Source organism: Eleginops maclovinus, chromosome 2 (genome assembly GCF_036324505.1).
Source record: "Eleginops maclovinus isolate JMC-PN-2008 ecotype Puerto Natales chromosome 2, JC_Emac_rtc_rv5, whole genome shotgun sequence".
NCBI classification, from domain to species: domain Eukaryota; kingdom Metazoa; phylum Chordata; class Actinopteri; order Perciformes; family Eleginopidae; genus Eleginops; species Eleginops maclovinus.
Window position 1 is genome coordinate 18068049 of NC_086350.1, and position 20483 is coordinate 18088531.

General features: G+C 44.4%; 1 protein-coding gene across 3 annotated transcripts in view; it reads left to right on the forward strand.

The window, feature by feature from the left end:
• The first annotated feature begins 300 nt into the window (after positions 1 to 300).
• The window catches only part of dusp8a (dual specificity phosphatase 8a), a 41949-nt gene continuing 21766 nt past the window's right edge, over positions 301 to 20483 (forward strand). The window contains exons 1-3 of one of the 3 annotated variants that reach the window (XM_063909551.1): positions 301 to 640; positions 6002 to 6388; positions 16376 to 16514. In XM_063909551.1, coding sequence (XP_063765621.1) covers positions 6152 to 6388; positions 16376 to 16514 — 376 coding nt within the window. In that variant the 5' untranslated portion in view covers positions 301 to 640; positions 6002 to 6151. Of the gene's footprint in view, positions 641 to 3781; positions 3965 to 6001; positions 6389 to 16375; positions 16515 to 20483 lie in introns of those variants that run through there. The other 2 variants (XM_063909564.1, XM_063909556.1) reach the window with 2 other exon arrangements.

Here is a 20483-nt window from a genome sequence, read left to right on the forward strand (position 1 = left end):
AATCGTAAAATATATGTGAGAACCCCACACTTTGGTTAAACACATAGTGCAACATCACTATAAGACAATAATTTTAATTTGCTTGAAATATAATCAAATTGTGATACGTTTTTTTCATAACTGTTCATTGCTATGGCAGCACAGTGACTGCGTCTCCTTTAAAAAGCCGGACTGTCCCTTTAATCCGAGGATCAGAACGTTGACGTCACCAGCCCCTGAGCCGTCTGCGCTGATTGGCTCCAGGTGACGTCAACCTCATATTTTCCTTTTTTTTCCTCTCCCTACTGAACCATGACCTCATCGCTTTAGTTCAAGAAAGTCCTAAAGTGCACCTTCCGTAACTACACCCCCCTCCTCCTCCCCAACACACACACACCCACTAACCGTTTTAGCTAAACCTAGCCTAGCAAAGCTAACCTACCCCTCCACTGGTCAGTTAAACGGCTAAAGGAGCGGTCTGTTGCTGCTGTCACCGCGCTTTCATGTCTCGTTTGTTCCTGGCGCTGTCACCCTCAGTCTGATGCACCGTCCCCAACCACACAGCCAGGTAAACACAGGCCAGCCCCATGAAGACGCCGCGGCTGTCCCCTCACACATGGAGGCCAGTTGAATAACATACTGGAGCCGCGTGGAGCCCGAGGTGAGTGTTTGTGTGTTTCCATCAGCAGGAACAAGATATAGTGCGTTGCTACCCACAGAGCTAGCTTACGTTAGCAGCAGTGGCTCGCTATCTGTGCTCGTGCCCCCCCCCGCTGCTGCTGCGAGTCTGTCAGTGCTCACTCCCCCCTTTATGTGCGCTCCTGTCTTATTATGGGAATTAAACCCGTCCAGGCTGAAGTTATTGGTTCTTTTATTCTGACAAACATCTCCTCGTTTACGGTCCGACCACTTGAAGGTATGTAGAACAAGTGTTTTTATATCATTTCTGTTTCATTTACTGCTGTTTGTAATCATCTCAACCTGTCGATCAATGGAGTGGTTCATTTTCGCATGCGGACATATCCACGCGTCATAACAACACAAGGCAGGTTTCCCACTCAGTGAACCTTTCCAAAAACATGTTTAACATTACTAATTATGCAAAGTTTACAAAGGCAATGGGCGCTGTCCGCATTGTGTTCTATTCATATTTCTAATCTAGGTCTGTTTATTATAGTACGCTACGGACACTCACCCTCCATCATTAACGTTATCAAACAGGCCACAATGTTCCATCTTTTTCTTTGTGCGCCCCACTTCTTCATTGGTCACAATATCTGAGGCTTTGCAAGGAGGAAGGAATTTTTACTCGGTCACTATTTATAGGCCATACACTGTCTTTTATATCGCGTAGTCTCGGTATTTTGCACCAGTATCCATGTCGTAATTACTGTTTTGGTCGAGTGCAGGGTAGTCCCAGTTTGTTATATGAACCCACACTCTGGAACAGCCTACTGGGAGAGTATTGATTAAACTGCACAGGCTTTTCACCTGAATCTGTTGTTTACACTATTATGACAAGGGCTCCAACCTGGAATTGATTTTCCCAAATTACATGATCACTGTAACAGCACTTCTGATGTTGCACCATTTCCCATTTATGCCATTTCTGTTTTACACACTCCAGGCCAGTCACTCTACTAACCCTATTTGAGACTTACCCATTTATTTTTACAACCAACTGCTCTATTTTAGTGCCATCAACTACACATAGTAGCCCTTTATAAACAAGTGTTTTGAGATAAATAAAAAAACATAAGTCCCAGCTAATCTGTATTATAGTTATGTTTGAGTCACTGCACTGCAGTAGAGCTTAAACAACCAATGTATTGTTTAGTCTATTTTAAAAAATGATATGCAATCAGTTTGATAATCAATGAATTGTCCTTTTTTATAGATAATAATAATAATACATTTTTATTTATAAGCACACTTTTCATTTGAATAAACAAAGTGCTAACCAAACAGTACTTAGTTTTGGCTTCTTACATTTTGGAAAATACAAACACAGCACCTTGGGTCTGAGGAAATTGACACTGATAAGTGATCTATCCGTTAGTGAAGAAAACAACAGATTATTTATAACTAAGATTTCTATTTTTGTTGCAGCGCTACACTAGGATTTAGTTTCTTTGGATTTCAAAGTAATATGACCTAAGTTGTGACAAAATGTTACAAAAGCTGTCATGAAATACAATATAATTAGAAATTCTCATATCTAATTATTTCATAACTAACCGTTATGAAGGCATATAGCATACCCAAACTTGATCTTTGATTTTTGTCACTAAATTATTCTCTTTAAACTGGTTACACCATATAATAATCCTCCAGCAGCTGCATGCAGACGTGGTTGGCTTTACCTGCTCTTGTTGAGGTCACGTGCTCCAATGATGTAATTGTTTGTGGTCTAAACAAACAACTCCTGTCTCTCATTGTATGAAAGGAACAGCTTTATATCAGGCTGCGGCCCCAGGTGACGTTATGCACAGAGTTAATGAATAACCGGGATGCTATTACATCAGCGTTGGTTGCCCTCCAGTCGGTCTCTCTGTGTTTGCCTCTCTCTGATGTCTGATATGGCTTTATTGAGCCATCATCTTGCTTAGCTCATGGTTTTGTAAGGCCTATAAATATGTCGGCATGGTTTTTTCATGTAATGGTGATAAAGTCACTTCCCTAAGTTTGTTTTATGGTCATATTACAACGATTCTTTATTTCATTATCAGTCTTTTGTTATCAGCTGTAAAGAGCGTATCAGTAAAGTCTGTTGATGATTAGTCACACCGTCTTTTAATAGTGAGAGTACTGCACCTGTTTTAAGGCAAGTTTTTACTTGCATCACACCTTTTTTTTTGGTGTGTATAATCGTTATAGACATGCTTTCGATGATGCACAACAGGACATTCCAGTATTTTTCAGGCATTGTTGGTAAAGTTAGATATTGAAATTGTCTTACAAGATAAACAAATTATTCAAAATGAACCCATCGATCTGGTTGGTGTGCCTTCATCCAAGTTGAATGGTAACTGCTTTTGTTTGTCTTTAAGGTCCTTGTTTGCACTTGCACTTGTTTTGAGCAGACAGAAGGAGGTTGTTTAATCAGGACAGATGACACTATATCGCTGTTTCAGCCTGACCTGCAGTCATACAGCTAAAGTTGTGAGAATATATTGTATAATTGTTCTCAGCATTGTCAGATTTTGCTGTCTCTCTCTTTGTATCCTCATCCAGCATCAGCACCAGTAGCATCCCATCACCATCACCCTCCCTGTGCCCCCTGCTCACTCTAACAGGGCTGTTTCTATGGCAACAACAGAATCTGCTCGGGCCTGTACACACCGTCTCCCTGCTCTCTCTCCTCTCAGCTTGTTTTCCTCTGATCCAGCCAGAGCTTCACAGCGAGCTCCTGGCTACCGCCTATTTTTAATTTGAGGAGCTCGTTTGTTTTCACTCTTTATTGTTGCTGATTGGTAGAAGAAAGAGGGTTTTGCAAAGGGGGGCGGGCTGTTATGCTGAGTAAGCATACTGAGGCTCCCTCTCTATGTCATACATCATTTCATTTATCCCCCTTTCCAAATTGTCATAATGTCTTGTGTCTCTGTTTCATTAAATATTCTACCTTTATCTCCCATCATGTCCACACAAACGGGTTGAGAGGGAGGTTACCGTTGCATGATTATCTGCTGGCGTATAAAGATGCAGAGTCTCTCCCTCGGACTACCACACATGTCAACCTGCACACTCCTCCCCTCCCCGTTCCCTGCACAAGAGCAAGAAAGAGAGTGATAGAGGAGGAAGGAGGGATTCAGAGAGAAAAAAGTGAGAGGCTGGGCGGTTGGTGGGAGAGAGCGGTCGCCATTAGACATATGTAGAGTCAGATGTAGTGCTCGGCAGCAGGGAACAGAAACACAGAGAGACAAACTCACACCCCTGGAAGCGGTGTTTGTTAGCCGCTTTGCTAAAGGGCTCCGCGCCATATAAGGTATGATATAACAGGTGATAGGGCAGGTCGTAATGTTGCATGCAGGGGCTGTTTGTGGCGGAGCTGGGGCTGGCGTTGCAGCAGGGTTTAATATTCCTGCAGAATGGCTGCTGGGGTGCACATTGTGGGAAAAATCAGTATGTACTTTTAAAGAAATGTGCATGACAAAAAGACAGACTATAACTAGATTTATTTGTCTGTGTCGCTTTCCTAAAATCAGATATAAGCTGCATTTGCATGGTATACCTTCAGTCCTCATACTTTACTATCGTATATTTTATTTAACCAAGCAGGGTCTTTTATGACTTTAATTGTGTCTGCACACCCATGCCTTTGCTGCAGTTACTTCCCGATGCAGTTTGTGTTTACAGTGCAGACAGTTGCTCCTGTCTATCTCCCTGTTCTCCCATGTTCCTGTGCTGCTGCTCTTGCATCAGGAAGGTTGCCAGGCAGCAACAGCAAGTGTACATCTATGTTCAGGGTTTGACAGACAGCCTGTAGGAGACAAAGTATGTGTGAATAAAAACACATCACACCATACCTCATAGCAACGTTTTGATAAAGGTTTATGAGTTTAAGCCATTTTTCTCTCCTCTCTATTTCTCCTCTTTTCCCTCTGTGTCTCTCCCTTCTTTTCATCTCTTTCCTCCCTGCTCCATCTATACAATTGTCCCCTCCCTTACCTTGAGATGGCTGAGTTGCTAGGCTGGAGATATCCTCACTGAATAACATCCTTTGCCCCCCCCCACCCTCCTGGTGAGAAGTCTCAGATCTGCCTGGACGTTAGTTTACTTCACATTGCCTTTCTTTTAGTCTCTGGTTCCCGCCCAACTTCTCACCTTCGCACCCCTGTTCTGCTTCAAACACCTTTGCTGTTTTGACATCCCCCCCTACCCTAGTCATTTCTCCTCTTATGAAACTAAGCACATTTGTTGCTGATATGATTTCATAATGTTCAGGCACTTACTATATCTCTCTTCGCTTTCGGTTTCCACACCACTGTCCCTCGCACTGTCCCTTTTATACTGAGGTTTAGACCTCCATTTAGGCTTTGGGGTAAATGAGAGGAGGCCCATTCATTTTTGATGACACCATGTGCCTGTAGATGAATAAAACAACACGACTGCAGTCACCTCCTGACCTGCTTACTTGTTGAATGGCACCAGGTTGACCAAGGAAACGAGCCCCATCCTACACAGGTTTTTTTAATTCATTTTATTTATCTTCATTTGTAGCCGGGCACACTTTTTCTGATTCGCATGCAACCATTGATCCTTCAAACCTGATAAATGATAGCATGTGTTTGTGTGTTTGTGTGTGTCTCAAGTTAAATGCACTGTGCTGTGGTGAGCATCAGTGGAGAAGTGTGATTACCAGTGATAGATTGGAGGAGGCAGTTCATCAAGTTTGTGGACAGCTCTCTGTAACACACACGCACACACATACACAGGATGTCACACAGGCTGTTTGCCTGTGTCCAGACCTGCTCTCTGAATTCCCCTGGCTTAATTTATCTCACGCCTTCAGTTTCCTGTTTCATGAGCTACCAAGAGACCCTCGATCAACAACAACCATACATATGCAGACACACACACACACACACACACACACACACACACACACACATACACACACTCACACACTCACACGCCTTTTATTGTCTATCTTAAGTCTTTGGCTTTGTATTTGGATGCGTGATATTCCTTCAGATCTCAGGACTGATAAATCCCAGCGGATGATCCAGTTGGCTTTTAAGCCTTAAAATAACTTTTATATTCATGTTTGGCATTGTGGCTATTTTAATACTCAAGGTGCTCAAAAGCTGACAGTAAATGATGGTACATATGTATAAAAATACAATGTGCACCTGACTGTGGTTGGGGAAATTGAGAAGCACTAAATCCCGACATTGGCGTGGGTGGAGTAAAACTCAAGACGAGAGGCGATCAGGATTTCTGATCATCAGGAAATTGAATGCCCTGCTTTCTCTCACCAGTTCTTCTTCTAAAACCCTCCTCTTTGTCTCCTCTCTTCCAGGCACCATGGATCTGTCAGCTGCTCCGGTGGTAGCCCTCCTCCACTGACCTCACCTCCTCGACCCCGTCTCTTCCTCCACCTTCCCTCTCACTCTCATCGACCCCTCTTCCTCGACGCCCCATCCTTTTACTCTCCTGTGTCTGTGGCATCATGGCAGGAGAGAAAGGGCCGACTAAGCGGAGCGCCATGGACATCAAGCGCCTGGCGAGCCTCATCCAGAGGGGAACGGGGCGTCTGCTCGTGATTGACAGCAGGACATTTTCAGAGTACAACGCGTCGCACGTGCAAGGCGCGGTCAATGTCTGCTGCTCCAAGCTGGTGAAGAGACGACTGCAGCAGGACAAGGTGTCTGTGACTGAGCTGCTGCAACCCAACGGCAAAGTGAAGGTGAGTCAAAGCTCAGCAGAGCGGACAGCTGGAGCTTCTGTGTGGAGGGATGCCAGGGAGCAGCCTTTATACGTCTGTGTTTGCAGAAATTAAACAACCAAGATATCATATGTTATTTAATGAGTTTTGGAAAGGTTACAGTATTTATACCAATCACAGGCAACTGACTGCAGGTTGTAGCATTATTTTGATACACACATACACACTCCTTTCTAACTTCCCAACCGAAAGCAGATGTGTGAATCCTGAAACGTTTTACTGTTTTTAAAGATTTAGCCGTAGTCCATTACTTTTATGATTGAACTTCCTTATATTAAGTGCTTTAACTGTTCATTATGCACGGACCAACAAGACCCAATTTCTAAATATCCAACTTTAAAGGTCTCCTATTATGCTATATTTCAACAATATATTGTTGGGCAATATCTATACAAACATGTCTGTGAAGTGTTTTGCTCAAAATAACAAGCAGATCCCCCATTGTAGCCATGCCTCATACCCCTCTATTTCAGCCCTGTTCCTGATGTGCTGATTCTGTGACTGCCTCTTTAAATTTGCGCTGAGCTGAAGCTGGACACGCCCCTTTGGAGTGTCATGCAGCTCTCTGTCTGAAGAGAGATGTTTCTAATGGTTATGACGTCATAACCGAAGCAAATCTGGATCAGCTCGTTTGTACCCCTGTTTTTTAAAGATGTGGATAAGGAGGAAAAGAGAGAGGGTTGTATTTTCTGACACTTTGTGAGTCTCCTTACACACCGGGGACACATGTTTATGAAAGACAGCAAAAAGTGCATTTTGTATAATAGGGGACCTTTAAAATACATACGCACTAGTAGACTTTGGGGATTGACAAGATATCCTGGTACATACAAAGCAGAAAGAAGCAGCAGAATTAGCCATAAAATAAATACAGCATGGACTGTGAAAAGTCTTTCAGGCATTGTTTGAATGAATATAAGGAAAGATGAAGTGAGCAAGACATCGCCTCGTGACATCTGCAGAGCATTTCCAACAGCTTTACCCATGTACCACGGTGGCTCTAGATTGGCCTTCTCAGTGCTAGTCTGAGCCTGCAGCACATCAGTGGGTGCTATATTTGGCGGGCAGGCAGGCGTACTGTAGGTTTGTTGCTTATCAGTGGCCCTGAAATCGGATCCTCTCGTTTTCCATGACTTCTCCTCTGATTATGACAGCCTTTTTTTCCATGGCCTGTCCACCCGTGGCACGCTGACTTCTGTATTTTTAGTCGCTGTGCGAAACTGAAGGAACTCTAAGAGGGGAGACCTATGCGGGAGGGGGGAGAAGTGTGTGTGTTTTATGTGTGGGATGTACAGTAGTAAACATGTGCAAACATCTCCCTACATTTTTTTTTTGCTCGATCTAGCAAACCCATGATAAAGCTGTGGAGGTGGTGGATGAGCGTCTTTCTTCCTGGCTGCACTCACTCTCCAAATGTTTATTTTTAGGTATCCATTTAACTTTTAAAGCATGCTACACCCGCGGCAATAAAATGCTGATTCATGGAGGCCAGTGACACATAGCAGGTGATTGAAATGTTTTTTCTGAGGTGTGACACATTAGGTCTGTTTTGTTGTTTTACTTCCTGGTTGCCAGGAATCTGACCTGTAACACAGCTCGGTCCGCAGAACCTACTTATCAGTTTGATTTATGCTCTGTTCCCATTTCATGCCCTTTATCATTTCTGGAGTTGTAGGGAGAAAACTGACTCTTTATTTCCATCTTGCACACACCCCACCAAATGGTAAATAATTACACACGATTGCTTTAGATTATTGCCTCTCCTCTTGGTTACAGTTCACACCTGAAGGTGACTGACACTCCTCATGGTCAGATGGTAAAATTGAGGAGAACTGTGGATTATTGTTGCTTTCTCACGTCAAAAAGCCTTTGGTTCAGTTTATAGTGTCTGCATAATTGGTACATTGGCTGAGAGTCCCTGCGCGCCTGCTGTTTCTCACCGACTCTGTTATACCAATTAGTTTTAATTCAGCTTTATTGCAGGGGCTTCTGGCAGTCCATCACACTGGCGTTTCTTTTCTAACTCATAATGTACCTCCACTAACTCCACAGGGCTCTTGTGTAACCCCTCTTGTATGAGTGCATTCTGCCAGCCTGAGATATATGTACCTGGATACAAAAGATGCTGCAAAGCCTGAAGGCCACACAGGAGACCGCGCCTCCTAGAAAGGGTGACTCATCCCGAGCGAAAGATCCAGATTTTTTCCAGATATTGTTTTTTATTTTGGATGCATGCTCTACTGTTGTAGTCAGAGGAAAATAACAGAAGTAAAGCCGGAGATCTGTGAAGTGTGAGATGGTTTTTTTTGTCTGTGTGTATTGGGTCCATCTCTGTGTGGGGCCCTGTGGTCGGCAGGTCTCACACTGTGGCCCCCCGTAGAGCCAAGCTTCCTACTAATTTCTTTCTTTCACTTTCAATCTCATGACAGCTCTGTCAGTCTGTCCGTCTCCAACTACTGCAGCCTTCCACCCCGATCCCGCTTCATTCTAATTTATCCCTTCTTCTTCCTTCTCCCTATCTCGTGTTGCCCCATGGCTGGTTTGTTATTATCCATTCCCCACCCCCAGTAAAGAGGATAAGGCTTGCGATTAATGCTGGGCTGGATAAAGCTGGAGCTAGCCGTGTGAGAGAGGAGGGCCCGATGGACCCAGACTCTTTTGTTATTGGCTAAGCATGACATCATCCCTTTTGTGCGGCCACTGGCAGGCCGCAGGCTGGGCACGTGCAGACGGGCTGTGCTGTGTTAAAGCTGGCTCCTAGCTAACCCCACACACACACCATCCTCTCTACCCCCCACATGGCTCTGAGCATCGCCAGGAGCCGCCAAGACAGCAAAGGACACCATTGTGGCTCTTTGTTCGGGAAGTGAATGCAGGAAGCGGGAGAGCAGCACTGAGGGTATTCATGGTGGGGCTGCAGCGTCCGCCTCCTCGCTGGCTGCCTCCAGCCTCACATCCCATTGAGCACTAATAGCCTGCATCCCCCAAGGCGCTGCACTCACCCTCTTTCATAGAAGCTCCCAACGCTTCAGTTGACTGAGCTGAATGAACATCCATGACCAGTGTAGCAGCAATCAAAATGGTGTCCTCTTTATTCTCCCATTCACATCCCATCCCATCATAACCTCTTTATTAAAGCTCTGTCTTCATGTAGGCCACGGAGATATGGACGCTGTAGGTTAGGGGGTGCTGGACCTCTGCTGGGAGAGGGACAGCACAGGCTTAGTCTGGAACGGGGCTTCCTCCTCGTCCTGACAGGCTGCAGGCAGGCGGCTGGTTTCTTGGCTTAAGCCCGGCTAATCCCTGCTGCTGTGACAGGGACAGCCGGCCCGGCAGGCCTGACAGATGGACCAGAGGTTTTCTCTACCAGCAGCCAGCATGGAGAGCACCCTTCCTCCTGTATGTACACATAGGGGCCGGACGTCTGAGCAGAGACACACTTCACTACTCCAAGCTGTCACATGTTGGACTACGATGCATAATTATGATCGCAAACATGTTTCCAGTTTTTTTTTCTGAGTTTTTGTTGGGGAAAACACAAGTAGAGACTTCACTTGGCTGTGACTCACTTGTTATGAACTCGCAAATATGCGGACGGTGGATTGTGGTGTCAGCCAGATATGACCTATCCTTTTCTGTGCTTGTGCTAACGATTGATTTGATTTATTTCGAACGTGTAAAACAATAATACAAAAAATATTAATAAACAAGAAGATGATGACACTGTGCAAACTTAAGTAGTATGAAATTGATAAACTAGACAAATTGTTGACCTACAAAATATATATAAACAAATGATCTGCCTGATTAGAAATCCGAAAAGGGGTAGGAAGAAGATAACACTTATTTAATCCCATCCCTTCTCCCAAAAACTAAATTATATATATTGTTTTATAGCAATAAGTTCCACGCATTGTGCTTGCTGATTTAAAATGTGTGAATTTGTGTAAAATCTGAAATAAGCCCACTACTAGAATCAGCACTGGAAAGGAAAATTGGCTGGATGAATTCTCATTTACTAATTGTAAGCCAACTCTTTTTCCATTAAATTAAAGAAAATAGTCAAAATAATACATTTGATACAATGATTTAGCAAACATCAACAAAAATTAACCAACAACAGTTTTTGAAAAGTACAATTTAAAGAGAAAACACACCGTTTCTAAAAAAGTTATAGTTTATATAGTTGTGAAACTTTTTTTAAAGTATATTATGATGCTTCAGGTTACACAATTAAAGATAAATGGAACAAATATGGTTATTATAGAAATGATTGTAAGTTTCAGCCATGCTCTTGTTGTCTAGCAGTTGTATGAGCCTGAAGAGTGTCTGCTCTGCTGTTACAGTAACGTCCCACCTGTAATTACATGCATGTCTGCTAGTGTTGTGATGCCAACATATCAGTCATAATTATGAACAGTGGCCCAATTATGGTTGTTTAGGATGAGCAATAAGAAGAGCCAGTGGGTATGTGATCATGTCTGTGATCTTAATTGGTGAGATTGTCTGGGTCCTCTGCTGCCAAGCACGGGGGGGGCGCTGCACGTGACTCACTCATGCATCTATGGAGTACATCCCCATCAATTCCAATCGTGATGCACCATGTAGTGTTTATCTTCCTAGGAATGCTGTGCTGGTACGAGCAGGGGTGAGTATTTTCTGAGATAGTGTAAAAATAAACCTGTTATTTTAAGTGTCATGCACACCGTCTTTGGAAAAAAAAACACAGCTCTCATAATAGTATTGTTCCGGACACAGACGTTTCCAGTTACTGCGGTACAATGTTCCAAAATGAAGGAGCAAACATGTTCATGTGTCATCCATCCTGACAGCAGCAGCAGCAGCAGCAGCATTGGGAACTTTTTCAATGACTCAGTGAGTGGATTGTTCCCCTGATTACCCAGAGGGCAAACTCAGGGAATTTTGTTGTATGTTTCATTCACATTTTTCAAACAAAGACGCTGTAGCCAGCAGTGTTTTTTTTCTACAGAGCCGGATATGTCATGTGTTTGCTTTTTATGAGGTCATGGCATGAATCATTGTTTGCTTTAAAGATCCTCCTGTTTGACATTGACACACACTCACACACTGTATGTAGTCCACAAAGAAGGAGGTTAGGATGGACTTTTCAGTTCAGGGATGTAAATGAAAGACGGAGGGAATGATTCATAGATCATTTGTGGATCTGAAATGTGGCTTTCATTGTACGCAAGTTAGTGAGGCGGGCATGGTATAACCAATCCACAGAGTGTGTGTGATCTCTGTAGACGACAATTTACTCTGTGTGTGACAGACAGAGAAATGGAATAGTTAAATCTGGTGTGTGTGTGTGTGTGTGTGTGTGTGTGTGTGTGTGTGTGTGTGTGTGTGTGTGTGTGTGTGTGTGTGTGTGTGTGTGTGTGTGTGTGTGTGTGTGTGTGTGTGTGTGTGTGTGTGTGTGTGTGTGTGTGTGTGTGTGTGTGTGTGTGTGTGTGTGTGTGTGTGTGTGTGTGTGTGTGTGTGTGTGTGTGTGTGTGTGTGTTAAAGGTCCTTTGGCAGTTAGTGGCGTGAGGGTGTGCCCATATGAGGTGAGCAAATCTCTGAAATGATCACTGATGATCTCACACTGAACATGCAAAAAGGCAACAGGGACTTTCAACACCCTTCCACACCTTTACATCCTTGTGTGAAAGACACACACACACACACACACACACACACACACACACACACACACACACACACACACACACACACACACACACACACACACACACACACACACACACACACACACACACACACACACACAATGTTTATTGTACTTTTGAGTACTTTACACTAACCTAACTCTTACTCTTATTTATCTTTAGAGATCTTAGAGGTTAATAAAACCAGGGAAAAAAGGTGTTGCTTATAATAAACACCAACATTAACCTGCTGCCTTAACCAATAACTTCCTTGTACTTGGAACTTATAAAGATACAAGTACAGAAACAATTTAACACACATCACACCTACCAACCTACGCCAGCATACATGGAGGTGGCAGCTGCCAGTGCCAGTCAATGACATCATCGGCCCTGGGGGGGTATCTTTACAGCACGGAGTGGTATATGTCACGCCGTGTGTGGCGGAGTCTCTAACTGACATCAACCGCTCGCAGAGGTCACTGGCTTCTGCAGCGGCCCCTCTATAAGAGTAATGTACTGTATGGAGTATCAGGTGCTGGGAGTGGGAAGGTTAATTTAACCGGTCAGTGAACACTTTGACATACCAAAACATGGAGAAATGTGCCAACAAATCAATCAATAATAATATAAATAGAGCGATGTGAACAGTATTTCCTGCAGTTGATTAATTGATAGAGGCTGACCGGCATACAGCCCTGTTAGAGACATCAAATTGCACGATTTATTTTACTCTCCCATGTCCACTCTTTGGCTCCAAACAGTTCAATATTTCCAGCCAGGGCTCAAACACTGTTAGGGAAGTTCATACTGCAGTCCACTTGTTTTCCGTGGGACATCCCAGAGAGGAGGCACTGAGAGGACCCGGACTGCACTTCAGGAATGTGGAGCCATTTTTAGACTGTTTGTGCTGATGTTGTGTCACAGGACAGTTCACACACAAACACACACACTGTCCCGCTCAGCAGTGACCTTGTCACTGGTCAGTTGCATTGCTGAGGTCAGGGGAAACCATGTTTCACTTTATTACACAAGCACTTACTGTAGGCCGGGCTCTGTTTCCACCATTCCAAAGATAACTTTTGTCGCTACCCGTCACCTGTGTGTGTGTGTGTGTGTGTGTGTGTGTGTGTGTGTGTGTGTGTGTGTGTGTGTGTGTGTGTGTGTGTGTGTGTGTGTGTGTGTGTGTGTGTGTGTGTGTGTGTGTGTGTGTGTGTGTGTGTGTGTGTGTGTGTGTGTGTGTGTGTGTGTGTGTGTGTGTGTGTGTGTGTGTGTGTGTGTGTCAGCAGCCGGTTTTTACAGGGGATCAGTGACAGTAAGGCTAAGCCTTGACTTGCAGCCTTCTGTCAGACCTTGTTTCTCTTCCAGTCCTTTTTATATTCTATAACACAGGGTCAGTTAGAAACATTCACAGACTTCTATCTCTGGCCCAACACCTTTTTTCTGTCTCCTTAACAACCCAGTTTTATATCTTTTAGCTCTTTCCTTCCTGGTGATTCAACCATTCTTGCTGTATCACTCTGTATATGACAGGCAGAGAATAACCTTCTCCCCTGTGACCAATCCTTCTTTCCTGCTGTGATGCCATCTTTCAGATCCTTTAATGAAAAGCTTGGGTGCTGCAGCACTGTAGCCTTTGGTCTGCCAGTGCCACCTTCTGTCCCTCTTCTGCACCCTAATCCCTCTCTTTACATCTGATCGTCCTCCTGACTCAAATATCCCTCAGATCAACTAATCATTCCCCCATCTTTCTCTCTCTTATCCTCCGGTCCCCCCCCCCCCCCCCCCCCCACTCTGTCTCCATGGCCCCTCCTTTTTCCTTCTCTGTGTCAGTGGCATTCCTTGTTTACCTGCAGTGTGCATGCGTCAGAGCGCCTGGGCCAGCTCAGTAGTAGTAGCGGTGCTGTAGCACTGCAGAGGATGGTCTGTGCTGCTGCTGCAGTCTGACAGCCAGCCCGCACTCCCTCGGGTCGTCGACCTCTAACACTGCAGCAAACTCTATGCACATCACGTACTGAGCTGGAGGTGTGGCTTTAGCCTATTATCCGGGGCAGAATATACAGTATAGCCGATATAATACTATTTTTACTCTCATTCAATAAGAATAGTCACAGGGAAGCGAAGCGTAATTTCATCCTGTTAGCCAAAACATGAAATGAATTATCCATGTTTAGTATGGATCTTTTTTTAACATCTTATCCTCTGCAGTTAAATACAAACACTTCTCTTTGGAATGCACAAGAACCTCAGGGGAGTGCGAATGATCAAATCCAGAGAGTAAGACACTTACCATATACAATATACACAGTACTGTTATTAAGGCAGCACGCACACAGAAGATACACTTCCGACAGCAACACAAGTTCTGAACTTTTTAAGCCGGATCACATACTGTTTGTTTTTGCCCTTGAGGTGACATATTTGGCCAGCCTGTTGTGGGTACACATGTATGCGTGTGTTTGTGCTGTTCATGTATGTTTACTTTGAGGTCTTTAATCCTTAGTTATAGAGATCAGGCGCCCAAATTAGAATCTGATCCCATTAGGATTATTAGCCAAAGCGATCCAGGGCTGCTAAAGTTGAAGGGTGAATTTAAAGTAAAGAAAGAGAGGCATGAAGGTACAAGTCAGCATGAGAAATGATGCTACAGATCATGCTTTCCATGCCTTTGTGTCAGGGCTGCAGCTGCATGCAGGCAGGCAGAGCTCAGCTTTGCTGGGCCAGAGTAACTTGTCTCCAGACTTCAGCGACTGACCTTGTCCTGTCTAACTCACCTGCATGGCAGTCTGCCCAGGCGCTGTGCCCCAGCTGCTCCGTAAGCAGGAACATGATCAGGCTCTGTGCACCCTGTGTGTACATTCAGCTCTCAGAACACACAGGGCAGGAAACGGATGTGTGGCTGTGCTTAGGGAAAGTGCAGATTTGCCTTGAAGCTGGTGGTCTTTCAATAGCACGTTTTAAATTAGGATGGGGCAAAGTATGATGAGGTACAAAGAAATGAAGTGGGTTGTCCTGTTTGCCCCCCCTCCAGCTTCTCCTCTGCTGCCTGCCTATTATTTCTATTCCTTCCTTCTTTAAATCTTCCTCTTGCATCTTTCTCCATGTCTCCCTGCCCTACTACTCCACTCTCCCCCCACCCTCTTCATCCCTCCCTCCTCCCTCTCTCTCTCTCCTCTCCCGTCCAGTGACAGTTCAATGATGCAGTGATTCATAGCTGCAGTGGGCGCTGCCTGATGGTCATGTGACCAAAGCCTGCCTGACAACATGGGGAACAACACTGTGTGTGTGTGTGTGTGTGTGTGTGTGTGTGTGTGTGTGTGTGTGTGTGTGTGTGTGTGTGTGTGTGTGTGTGTGTGTGTGTGTGTGTGTGTGTGTGTGTGTGTGTGTGTGTGTGTGTGTGTGTGTGTGTGCGTGTGCGCACAGGCACATGCTCGCTCTCATACAAACACAAACACTATCACAGCGGCGCATGTTCATAACTGCACATCTTTTACGCAATCTGACACAAGCAGAATCACGAGGGTGCATTGATGGAGGCAAATACCCTCTACAATGTAGCTAGCCTTTATGATTTTTCAGATTTGACTTCCCATTAGGACAAACACAACCCTCAGCAGTATCTGCACGGTGCAACGCTCAGCCCTAATGCATAATTCATAACCTCATGCTTCATCCTCATCACTTACTGTAGCATCACCTGTAGTTCATCCTGCTTAATGAGGCTGACACTGGCATCCATACAGCCAGAGATTAGTCCCAGTGGCATACTTGTGAATGGATTTGTTTTTTCATTTTTGCTGCTTCTGGTATATATAAGGGCTGCAAAGGGGTCACAAGCTCAGGATAATAACTCAGGCTCCAGCAGCTGCAAGGTTGAACCCTGCAGCAGCTCATTCACAATGTCTGATAGCCATAACATATTTGCTCATCATTCCCGCTTTTAAGGGAAAAAAAATGTTTCCTCTTACCTGTAGTGCTGTTTATCAAAATGGAAAAAATAAGCTGCCAGAATGTATAAATAATGTTGTCTTGTCGTGTCTGGTGTGTGTGTGTGTGTGTGTGTGTGTGTGTGTGTGTGTGTGTGTGTGTGTGTGTGTGTGTGTGTGTGTGTGTGTGTGTGTGTGTGTGTTTCTCAAATGCAATGAATTGTCCGGTATCAGATTCTTCTCATTCCAGTCATATTAACTAACACTTCCTGTTTGGATGCTTAACATATTTTCCAGAGCAACATATAACAAAAAATAACTCTTTCCTCTTTTATCCTCGTTCCTTTGTGCAGGTGGAGCTGGGCAGGAAGCAGGAAGTGGTGGTTTATGACCAGAGCTCCAAGGAGGCGGGGCACCTGTCCAAAGATGGCTTTGTACACATTCTCATGGGGAAGTTGGAGAGCACCTTCCACAAAGTCTCGCTTCTCACCGGTAAGGCAGAATGTGTGGAGTGTGGGTGTTATAACGGGGTGGTTCTTTGTATTTTTATGTAAACAAAAGGCTTGGACAGGTGTGCCTCACCACAGCACCTCTGTCTGACTGTCCTTCCACAGTTCGGTCAGCAGATGTCGCTAATGAGCAGAACAAGAGTTCTTACCCTCACATGATACAAGTTGTTCCTCTTTTCTTAACTGGCAGTAATCACAGGTATGTGTGGAGATAAAAAGGAAAGGAGGAACTATAAAATCCCAGATACAAAGCTTCTTTGATGTTTGAGCTTTCCCCAAAGTCGCTCTGTTACCCAGCATCACTGAAATAAAGCTGAAGCTTAACTTCAATCCTCTGGCCTTATTTGCCACAGTTATTATCCTGTCATAGTGTCCACTAAGCACACTGAGATTTATAATTGAGCCCCGGCAAGACTGTTAATAGCCTCGTTGAGTTAATAACATCTCGACTGCGGTGGCTTCAGCTTTGAAAAGGGGACGACATCACGCACACATCAAGCAGCATCAGGCTTAGGAGTCCGTCGCAAATGTGTCAGCGCAGAATGGGGAGCGTAATCTGCCTCACTCAGGATTGGAAATGCGACGGCAGAGGCATGCTGCTCGGGCAAATCTCCGCTCTCTTCTCCATATCCCCACATCCCCCCCATTCTTCTCCTCCTCTCTGCCTCCGCTGAGAGATAAGCGCTTTTTCATGAGTCATTCATAGATGTCGAGGATTGCCTCAAAGCACCCGGGCTCCACAATTAGTCACAGAGATGTACCGAGCTCATGCTTAGGCTTGGCACAGCCGCACACACAGCCATGTCCATATCACACACACTTGTCAATTGTCTCCTAAAACTAGGATTTTCCTCCTCTGCTTTTCTGATCAGACGTCATTCCCTTCTTAATGAAAGACCCCTTGTCAGCGATTCTCCCCCTCTTCTCCTCAGCTTTATCAGGAGACAAAAAAAGACATTTCTACCATTTCTGTCCCCGCTTTCTGCTGTTTCCACGACAACAGTGGCAGAGAATATTCCTCAGAAGGACTCAGCCAATGGCAGTGGCCGTTGTTTGGGTGCTTGTATTATTGGGGTCAGTGGAGCTAGCAGCCTGTGTGTGTGCATACTGGATGTGTATGGGTGTATGGGTGGGCATATGGAGTTGTGTGAATGCACAATCACATATCTGCCTGCATGCATTAGATCATTATCACATGCACAACTTGCTGCAGGATTTGTCCGTGTGTCGAGGGAAGCTGCAGACTTTTTTACTCAAGAGATGGCGTGAGAGACAAGCGGAGGAAATGGTCGACAGGGAATTCTTCAAGGCTTTTCAACAATAAATCATTTTAATTAGCGAGACATAATGCCAATTAGAACATATAAGGGAAAGACCGTTTCAATTACGGGCTCAACAAAAGCAAGGAGCCTGTGGTCTGAAAAGGGTGTTTCAATTTCTATTTGGGGCCGAAAGAATTTGTGAAGTCAGCTTCAGAGCCTGCTGTGGTACAAAGAGTGAGTGTGAACAAACTGGGCTCTTCCCACACAGCCACCTCAAGCATGCAAGAATCAAATAGTTTGGTTTTAAACTGCTGAAAAACAATTAATCTTCCTACAGAAATATATTGACCACAAATGGTAATAGGCATTCATCTAGAAGTCGGACAGTTAACCAAAGTGATGATGTCACCACTTTATTTTGAAAGGGGTGTTTCCGTATGTTCTGACATTTATAAGCAGATCATAATACAAGTTATCATAAGTCGAGACCCTTTCTTTGTTTCTCTGTCTTTCCCTGAATTCCTGGCTTTGATTGGCTTTCCTCTGCCCCTCCCAAAGATTGAAGTTTTAAAATTGCAAAACAGTAATCCTCTTGTCTACTCACTGCCCTCTCTCCTCCCTACCTCCAGCTTTTCCGCTTCTCCCCCCTGCCCCTGTTCTGAACGTCAGATTTACGATGCTAATAATTCCTGCGATGACTTCATATCTGACTGACTTATTTTCAGCCTCACGTATGCAGAAAGACCACACAGGCACACGTACCGTACACCACCGGACAAATCAAGTGAGGAGTGAATGCTGCTGGGGAGGGGCTAGGAGTGAGGGTCGGATTGAGGGATGAAAAGAAAATAGTCCTTAAATGGGATGGACAGGGCGAATAAGAGACTTATTACTGTGCTTCTGTCTGGGTGGAATAAGGGTTTTCTGTTTTAACTGTCAGAAGCTTCCTGCAGGGGGATAAAGGCACACATCTCAAAGTGGTTTCATGTTTTCTAAATTTAAAGCAACTATCTATCCGTGAAATAGGGGAATTCATTGCAGGAAAGATGGCGGATGATCGACTTGAATTACATGTTACACAACCTGAGTGTGTGTATACTGGGAACACATTGATCCAAAAAAAACAATCAGTGACCCCTCTTAGGTTTCTCTCCTCTCTCATTCACCAGATAATCAATAACTCAGAAAGCCACTTCCTACATCTGGATGATGTAATGGAGCAAGTCCGGGTCGCAATAGGGCCATTGTTGTTTGTGAATGACACAAGTAATCCAGGCAGCGAATGACTTTCAGTGTTCTATCTATATATTCGAGCAGGATGTGGTGGCTGCTGGGAAATGTTTATGCGTGCATCTGAATGCATGCGTTCATACGTTATTTCTTCATCCACTGTGTGAAAGTGTTTGTGAGAATTGTGTCTCTCTGAGGACAGCAGTATTTTTACCACAGTCATGATCTCACCCGGTTGGAGCTCAGGCTGATGTGTCTTGCCTTTTTCAGAGTTCTGACTTTATATGTGTGTGTGTGTGTGTGTGTGTGTGTGTGTGTGTGTGTGTGTGTGTGTGTGTGTGTGTGTGTGTGTGTGTGTGTGTGTGTGTGTGTGTGTGTGTGTGTGTGTGTGTGTGTGTGTGTGTGTGTGTGGGACAACGCTTGGTTGGAGCCAGCTGCCTCCCCAGTGGGTTTAAAGTTTGCATGTTTCCCACCAATCTACAGCACACAGCCAGAGTAAAGACGACACTGCCTGCTAGTGTGTAGCTAGGTGGCGTGTTAGCTGATGCTAGCTGCGTAGCTGTGTCATGCGTCACTTCTCCTCTGGTGTCGGCCTGCCAGTGTAAAAATGTTTTGATGGTGGCATCTTAACCGCGCGTTCCAGTTTCAGCAGTTTGTCTGATGCCGGGACGGAATAGAACGAGAATATTATTCAGAAGAGGAAAAAATTAAAGAAAGTCTATAACAGGCACCTATGTTCTGCAGATAGAATGAGATTTGGAAAAAGGAGAGAGGATGGGACCTTTATTGTGTTGTATTCGTAGCGCACAAGGTTCAAATGGAATCTGTAAGTACATAGAACAAATGCAGAAACAGAGGTAGGTCATGAAAAAAAAATGAAGGAACGCGGATGCCGGTGTGTATTGGATTACTTTTGTGTGTGTGTGTGTGTGTGTGTGTGTGTGTGTGTGTGTGTGTGTGTGTGTGTGTGTGTGTGTGTGTGTGTGTGTGGTTGTGTTATTGGGGTTTTACAGATGTGCAAAACTGCTTCTAATCTTCCCTAGCACCATCTGCCAGTGTTTTTCGCAGGATTACTAAAGCGTCACACGACTGGGTCAAACAGAGAGAGAAGGAAAGAAGAGGAGAGGGCAAGGAAAATGAAACAAATCTAGATTCTCAGCACTCTGGACATTTGAAGGGCAGTGTGGACGTGACATCTGAGCACAGAAATAACTTGTATATGAGATATTCAACAGAACATTGTTATGGTTGTTCATGGGAAACAAGTGCCACACATTTGAGAATTGAAACTCCCAAATGAGAGGATTTTCTGCATTCTTCTGGCTATTTTCTCATACTAATAAACCAAATTATAAATTATTTAATCCTAAAAAGTGAGTGCTTGTTGCAGAATAAGCGACTTAACAGTCTACATAGGACATAATCCTGACAGCTACCCCAACCTGTCGTGTGTCAGCTTA